This window comes from Mesitornis unicolor, unplaced genomic scaffold (genome assembly GCF_000695765.1).
Source record: "Mesitornis unicolor isolate BGI_N332 unplaced genomic scaffold, ASM69576v1 scaffold31634, whole genome shotgun sequence".
NCBI classification, from domain to species: Eukaryota; Metazoa; Chordata; class Aves; order Mesitornithiformes; family Mesitornithidae; genus Mesitornis; species Mesitornis unicolor.
The window spans coordinates 1,578-9,854 of NW_010178780.1; the positions used below are offsets into that span (position 1 = coordinate 1,578).

Below are 8,277 nucleotides of genomic sequence, written 5' to 3' on the forward strand. Positions count from 1 at the left end.
AAACCAAGCCCAATTGCAGCCAAGTAAAAGCAAAGGCAAACCAAAGCACAGGCTTAGGCCTCCCCAGTACAATTCCCTCTAAGAAAAGGCCAGAAGCACCTGAGTTCTCAGCCCATTTTACCTGGGGTGAACTGGAAGCTGAGAGTGGAGCAACAAGTGAGGTAAGAGCACAGGAATAGGGCTGGGAAGAGCCTGGCCGAGCTAAATGCTCCGTGCAGACACCATCCCTGTGCAGAGCTCCTGTCAACGTGAGCTGGCAAAATGTCAGCGATACCTACGTGTTTCTCCCCGTCAATCTTCTTATCAGCTGCCTGCATTGCATCCAGGTACTTAAAATACAGCTCCATCAGCCTATCAACCTGCAAGGGCAGAGGAGAGAGACCTGAGCGAGGAGAAAGAGCAACGCAATCATCTCTAATCCTTCGCGCCGCGTCGCTCTCCTCCCATTGCAGCCTTCACGGAGTTAACGGCGTCTCTGGCACGCGGGGGAAGGAGCACGGCACGGAGCAGAGGTGCCGGTCAGACCAGACGAGAGTCTGCAGGCTCTGGGATGCAATCACACACCGCAATATGCTCTGTCAGCCCAGCTGCAGGCAGCACTCACTCACACACACTCACACACTCACACACACACACGTGTCCCGGTCTCTCAGCAGAGCTCTGTCCCTGCTGCACTCAGCCAGGCTCACACTCCACACATCAGACCCCTTAGGGCTGCCCCGCTCCCCTCCGAGCTGCACCAGGCCATGGAAAGCCCACGTGGCAATGGGGCCGTTCTGCAGTTGGTAGAACAGGTTACGAAAACACCTTAAGACACTAATGAGGATAACCAGGGAATCCACGTTTCCCCAGCGGTGGAATTTACAACCCCCCGGGGAACCGCTGGTTTGCAAAAGCCGCAGTTTCTGCTTCGCGGCCGTTTGATCCACGTAAATATTTTGGGAAGAATTTCCTAGAGCAAACACCACCGAAGTGCCACACTGGAGCAGAGGAAGGGGGAACGCCACACGTGCACTACGGCAGCTCCTCACCTCTCCGCTCCAGAGCTGCACTGGGAACACTGCCCGTGTCCACGCCGCCGCGGTCTCACGTAAGCAGCGTGGTCCCAGCACCGCTACCACCACAAAACACGTGTGAGGTGGCCAGCCCTCAGCACAGACACAGCCCGTGCAGGAGCAATGGGAAACAGGAGCACTTGTGGTGTGAGACACCAAGCACTGAAGGCATTTCCAGTTCTTCCACTAGCGGATGACAACACGAGCAAGGGAACGACGGCTGGGAGAGCACAAGTCCCCACGGGTGGGCATGGTAACAGGTTTTGGGTAACGCAGCGAGCACACACAGACGCCCCACGGTCACCGAGGGCCCTCGAGCCCAAGGCTGCTCAGCACTCAGCGCTCACCTTCTCGCTGTCGTTCTCCGTGAACTTGTTCAGCAGCCGCGTCCTCTGCTGCCCTCGCAGGTTTCGCAGAAGGGAGGCCAGGATGGAGCAGACGTGCTCTGGGGAGACAAAACGGGAACTGCACGCTGAGATCAGGAACGGGAGCTGATTTTCTCTGTAACGGGACGTTAAATTTGCCACCAGTGCTCCCGTGTGTGGCCGTCGGTAAGCGGAACCCTGGCTCCTTCCCACCCCCGTGAGCAGCCACGTTTTGGGGTAGCACAGGCACCCCATCCACCCGCACCCATCATAACCCAGCGAGGTCTGGCTACACCCATCCCAATTCTCAGTGACCTGAGGAGTGCACCCCACGTACAGCACAGATTCAGGTCCGTTTTACCCCTCTGGCACCCCCATCACAGCCAGGGGCGCAGCGGCCGCCCCCTCCCTGGGTACCAGACGCTGGCCAAAGCCGGCGCTGTCGCTCACGACCGTGGTTTGCCAGGCAGGGGACGGTCACGGACACGGCAAAGCTTGGGAAAGCAGCAACCGTGCCAGCTCCTGCGGAGGCTTAACGGGCATTAGCCAGAGGGAGAAATCCTCAAACAAACCGCTTTTATTTGCAGAAAATCCCGTGCGCTGAATGCGAATGTGCCGCAGCAAACCAGAAGCCATCAAACAAACGCGTCCTGCAGCCGTCTCCGCTGCGCTCGGGGGGTGTCTCTTACAGCACAAACCTGGCAGCCAAGTGGAAAGCCAGCGCTGCCAGCTCACGAGAGACGACGTCGGTGTTTGTGTCCAGCCCCAGCTCCTTCCCAGAGGCGACTGAACCGAGCACCTCAAACCCCCCGCAGCGCTGGGACCGTCCCTGAGGATGAACCCTGCCGGGACACGGCTGTCCCCTGGGGGAACCTCCATGGGGTGACCCTGTGGGTACCGCAGGCATCGCAGCTTCTGTGCCTCCCCTTCTCCAGAGGCTGCTCCCCAGTGCCCCTCAGCAGCACAAGGCCGTCCCTCGCACCGGGTACCACCAGAAACCACCTCCAGAACAGGGCCGTCAGCTCCTCGAGGGACAGAAAGCACCACGACCCCCTCCTAAAGCACACTGTCTTCTCCAAAAGCACACTTCTGGGTGCCTCGCTCTTCTTTGACCACCAATATTTGGCTGTAGCAGAGCTCGCTGAAGTACAAAAGCAAGCACATCTCTGTGTCTGTGCCTCTCCAGAGGGATTCCCCAGTTCTGTGTGCAACTTATGCACAATATACACAGAAATCCACACTGGGTTTGAAGCATTTTGAGCCAAGCTCTGGGGTTACAGCCCTCATGCTCTGGCCACACACCGCACTCCTGCACCTCTGGCTTCGCTCCTGCACGGGCACGGGAGATGCAAATCATCTGCAAAACGTGCATCAACTCCAGGCGCGACGCTGGCAGCAGCAGAGAATCCGGTTTAACGTGGGGAAATCAAACCAAGCACAAAGGCGCAGAGCTGATGAAAGGCACAGGTTCCTCTCCCTGCCTGCGGGTCCGCGTTAGCCCAGCCCCGAGGGTCTGGGTATCTCAATATATCCAGAACTGTAATTTCTGAGGATGCCCTCACTCCAGGCCTGCTGATTGAGACTGATGAGCAGTAACGGCACACACATCTCCTCACCCGCAGTGGCGGGGAGAGCAGAAGGGGTGTCAAGAGCCGTCATTTTCAGAGGAAGCAGCAATGTGCGGAGGAGAGGGATAATCGCCTGACGCCACCAAAGTGTGCAGCGCACACCTTCCTGTGTAACCTCATCTGGGTGTTCCTGCTCCGGCAGGGGGATTGGACTGGATGAGCTTTGGAGGTCCCTTCCAATCCCTAACGGTCTGGGATTCTGTGATTCTGTGATTCTGCATCGTCACCACCAGCAGACGCCGCGGCCCATCGCAGCCGCGCGAGGGGACGGGGCACAGCGGCACGGTGGGGACGGGCTGCAAGAGCCCCGGCTCCCGCTGCCACGGCTCCTCCGTGTGACCCACACGTGTGATCCACGCACATTATCCATGCATGTTATCCACATGTGTGATCTGTGCATGTTATCCACACATGTGTGATCCACACGTGATCCACACGTTATACACACACGACCCAAACGAGTGATCCACGCACGTTGTCCACACGCATGATCCACGCACATTATCCGCACATGTGTGATCCATACGTTATCCACACATGTGATCCACACATGTTATACACACACATGACCCACACGTGTAACCTGTGCGCATTATCCACACACATGATCCACACACATTATCCACACACGTGATCCACACGTTATACACACACATGACCCACACGTGTGATCCACGCACGTTGTCCATGCACGTTATCCACGCATGTGTGATCCACACGTGTGATCTATACACGTTATTCACATGCATGAGTCACAAGTGCGATCCACACGCGTGATCCACGCACATTATCCATGCATGTTATCCACACATGTGATCTGTGCACGTTATCCACACATTATCCACATGCATGATTCACAAGTGTGATCCACACACGTGATCCATGTACATTATCCACACATATTAACCATGCGTGCAGTCCATGTTATCCACATGTGTGATCTGTGCACATTATCCACACGCATCATTCACAAGCGTGATCCACACACATGATCCACACATGTAATCCATTATCCACACGTGTGATCTGTGCACGTTATCCACACATTATCCACATGCATGATTCACAAGTGTGATCCACACACATGATCCATGTACGTTATCCACACATATTAACCATGTGTGCAGTCCATGTTATCCACACGTGTGATCTGTGCATGTTATCCACACATTATCCACATGCATGATTCACAAGCGTGATCCACACACGTGATCCACGTACGTTATCCACACGCATGACCCACACGTCATCCACTCATATGAACCACGCGTGTAATCCACGTTATCCACACGTGTGATCTGTGCACGTTATCCACACGTGTGATCTGTGCTCATTATCCACACGTTATCCACATGCGTGATCCACGCACGGCACAAGGACAGGGAGAGCGGAGGCTGCACACACACACACACACACACACACACACACACACACACACCCCGTTTCGTTAGCGGGTTATAAACGCGCCCTGCTCAGAACAGCTTTGTGCCCGAGGCTGCCCATGTTTCACGTCCCAAGGAGCTGGCAGCGGGAGCTGGTAACGCGGTTACCGGTGGCTGCTCCATCATCGCGACGGGGAAGCGGGGCCGAGGGACGGCGCTGGGGGCGGCCGCGCACCTCAATGGTGACTCCACAAAAAACACCACCGAATTAAGCGTCTGCATTAAAAATCCTGTAAAAAACCTCCCGAGTCCTTGCAAGACGCTATTTTCTTAAGGTGAAAAAACCAACAAAATTCAGGTTTTATTTACAGACACGCCAGCAGCTGCTCTGTTTCAGGAAGAAGCGAGCGTTCTGTGTTTCGCACCATTTTTTCCCAAACCTCCTTTGTTTGTAAGTGTTTAGGAGTGTTGACAAAGTAATATTCTCACCAGTGATTTATCTTCATTGCTTGTTTTCCAATACTCCTTTGCTAGGAAATGCACCTCAGCCATCGTTCTCGCTTTGGTGCTCACATGCAGATACTCACCCGCTGTACCAATCACAGAATCACAGAACATGAGGGATTGGAAGGGACCTCCAAAGCTCACCCAGTCCAATCCCCCTGCCGGAGCAGGAACACCCAGATGAGGTTACACAGGAAGGCGTCCAGGCGGGTTTTGAATGTCTGCAGAGAAGGAGACTCCACAACCTCTCTGGGCAGCCTGGGCCAGGGCTCTGTCACCCTCACTGAGAAGAAGTTTCTTCTCCAATTGAAGTGGAACCTCCTGTGTTCCAGCTTGTGTCCGTTACTCCTTGTCTTATCATTGTTTGTCACCGAGAAGAGCCTGGCTCCATCCTCGTGACACTCACCCTTTAAATATTTATAACCATGAATGAGGTCTCCCCTCAGTCTCCTCTTCTGCAAACTAAAGAGCCCCAGCTCCCTCAGCCTTTCCACATAAGGGAGATGCTCCACTCCCTCCATCATCTTTGTAGCCCTAAATCATCTTTGTAGCCCAATAACATCTTGAGAACCACTGAGAAGCCCGAGGAAGCTGACGCAGGGGTTTAAGAGCGAGGTTCTTCTCTCAGCGCATCCCTCCAGAAACCACCGCGCTGCCTGGTCCACGCGTCCAAAACCATCGCGCAGGAACAGCCCTGGGGCTGCACGGGGGGGCTGCCCCCCTCCCAGGGTTTTGGGATCCTCTCAGGAGCGGTGCCAAGGCTCAGTCCCCATCACCTGCACAAGTCATTGTCGAGGAGGGCAGCAGCCAAGGCCAGAGGCAGGAGGTGCTGCCTGGGCCCCGTTTCTAAGCAGAACTACATTATTTCCTTCAAAGGCAAACACCAGAACGAGCCGTGCTCAGCACCACCAGTGATTCCCCTACGGGAACAACGGGTCCCAGCTGGCAGGGAGCACACAGCCACTTTTTCCATACAAACACCCCAAACCCTCACAGATTTGTGGCCATGGGAAGACAGCAGAAACGCTGCGTTCTGCCCCACCATGGCTGCAGTGCAGTGCCCGGTGCCAGTCCCAGGTCCTGGCAGGTCACAGCGCGATGCCCAGTGCCAGTCCCGGGTCCTGGCAGGTCACAGCATGGTGCCCAGTGCCAGTCCTGCATCCTGGCAGGTCACAGCGCAGTGCCCGGTGCCAGCCTCAGGTCCTGGCAGGTCACAGCCCACGTCCCCAGCTCCACCATGGCCCTGCTGAGCCCCAGAGCCGTCCCCTCTGCAGACAGCACGGCTGCAGCACGCAGGCCGTGTTTAAAAGCCCTAATTAGATCGATCCCGACTCCAGCCGCCGCGTGCTGGAATACAGATTAATCTGCTCCGCGGCTGGCGCCGGCAGCTGCAGCAGCAGGAGGTCCTGTCACGTCAAGCTGGAGCACTGCGCTCCTCTGCCTTCATTGTCCCCTCCCGTTTTGCATTTCCATTTCATCCTAAGGGACATCTGTGCCGGAGGGGGGCTCAAACACGGGCCCCTGCAATGCTGACACAGACCAGAGCATCCCTGGGGGAAGGAGGGGTGCAGGAGGATGAGCAGAGGGTCCTGGCGAGCCCAGAACGCATTTGGGAGCCTCCTGTCTCGTAAAGAGCTCCTGAGATAAATTGTGCTTCTGATCAGGAGCAAGATCACACTGTTCCGGTGCCGCAGCATCCCTTACCTGTTCTCACATGCACTAATACTGCATTTTTGTGACCCACTCAAGCATCTCAACACACTTTGCCAAGAAAAACCTCATCCTAAAGATAAGATGCCAGCATCTTATGGCATGGAACACCAGTATATGCCCAGTGTACAACGAAACTCCTCCTGTTCACTGAGGAAGTTTATTTCTGTGCTGTCCTTGCAGCAGAGTGCCAGCCTGAACCGAGGTAAACGTGACTCTGCACTCAGCATCATCCCAGCAACAGAATCCTGTCCTGTTCTGGAGGGACATGGTAAAATAACTCATTGGCATCAATACAGTGCAGTGTAGACAGAGCGATGCCGGCACGTGAACACAGATCCCTTCACCAGGGCAGGGAACACAGATCCCTTCACCAGGGCACTTCCACTGCTGCCTTTTCCCATCCCCGTGCCCAGGTTCCTGTGCTGACCCCGGTGTCCCAGGCCAGGCCCTGCTGCCGTCCCACAGCAGAGAGCAGATTCACCGGCAAACGGGTTTGCTGCTGCTTTTCACCGGACAGAAGCGTGGAGCTGAGCGTGTCCAGAAGAGGCTTCCTTGTTGCTAGAGGGCAAAGAAGAAAAACCTCCAGTGATAGGAATTCTCATCTGGAAACAGGCTGCACTAATTCTCAGGTTATCACATTAAGCATTCCTGAGCGAGAGCGACATCCCAGGCAAGAGACGGCGTCTAAATGAAGATGAATTGGACAAACAGCCCCTTGTCGTCCATCAGGCTCTCCACGAGAGCAAACCCAGGCTGCAAACACCCGTCCTGAGGAGGAGCACAGCACGCAGCCCATCGCGCCACCACTGCTCGGCTGCCGACCCCAGTTCAGACCGAGCTGCTGTTCCTCCACCTTCAGCTGCCGAGACCGCTCCAGAATTTCAAGCGAGCGCCCAGCGCTTCGGTTCGGCCGCTGCTGCTCAAGTGGGGACCTCGCAGCCTCACGGAGGAGCATCCCAGCACAGGAGACCTCGGCTCTGCTGTCTCGGTTCTGGTTTGAGCCGTCCCTGCCTCGGAAAAAGGGCAACGGTTCAAGGGAGGATTTTCCCCGAAAGCCTCAGGGGTGAACCACGATTCGCACCAAGCCAGGCCAGGCTCAAGCACTGATAACGCACAGACACCGCCAGCCAAACCCGCAGGCTCAGATCATCCATAAAGATGGTTAAGAAATTTTCCCTTTCTTTTTTTTCCTAATTACGCAGCGTACATAAAGCACAAATATGCGCAGTTTGGATTTAAATTGTTCTCAGGCTCCCTCGAGGAAAATAATTTCTGAAGACTGAAGTGTTTAAAACGCAGCTAACCAGCACTGGCACCTTTATGCTCGCTTGGAAGAGGAAAAAAGAGAGAGAAATACATTACCGAAAAGTTATTTTTATCAAATTTAATTTGGATTATAAATCCCCGTAATAAACAAAAGCTCGCCAAATCAGTCACGTGGAGGTGTTGTTCCACGAGGGCGTTTATTATCTTGTCACATTCAGAACACTGCCTTCGAGACAATAAAACAAACATCACTTTATAGACTGACTCTGACGTAGAAACACCACTGTAAAACAAAGACCGGGTGAGCATTTCCCTACCGCCACCAGACACACACCAAGGATTTTGTGCTGCAAAGATGGGGCAT

At 54.9% G+C, this 8,277-nt stretch overlaps 1 protein-coding gene across 1 annotated transcript in view; it reads right to left on the reverse strand.

Moving 5' to 3' along the window:
* Window positions 1-278: 278 nt before the first annotated feature.
* Window positions 279-8,277, reverse strand: part of LOC104539115 (beta-catenin-like protein 1) — a gene marked incomplete at both ends in the record, with an annotated part of 10,650 nt that continues 2,651 nt past the window's right edge. Inside the window, 2 exons of the mRNA XM_010182562.1 lie at window positions 279-359; window positions 1,403-1,500. Of these exons, the coding sequence (XP_010180864.1) occupies window positions 279-359; window positions 1,403-1,500 (179 nt within the window). The remainder of the gene's footprint in view (window positions 360-1,402; window positions 1,501-8,277) is intronic.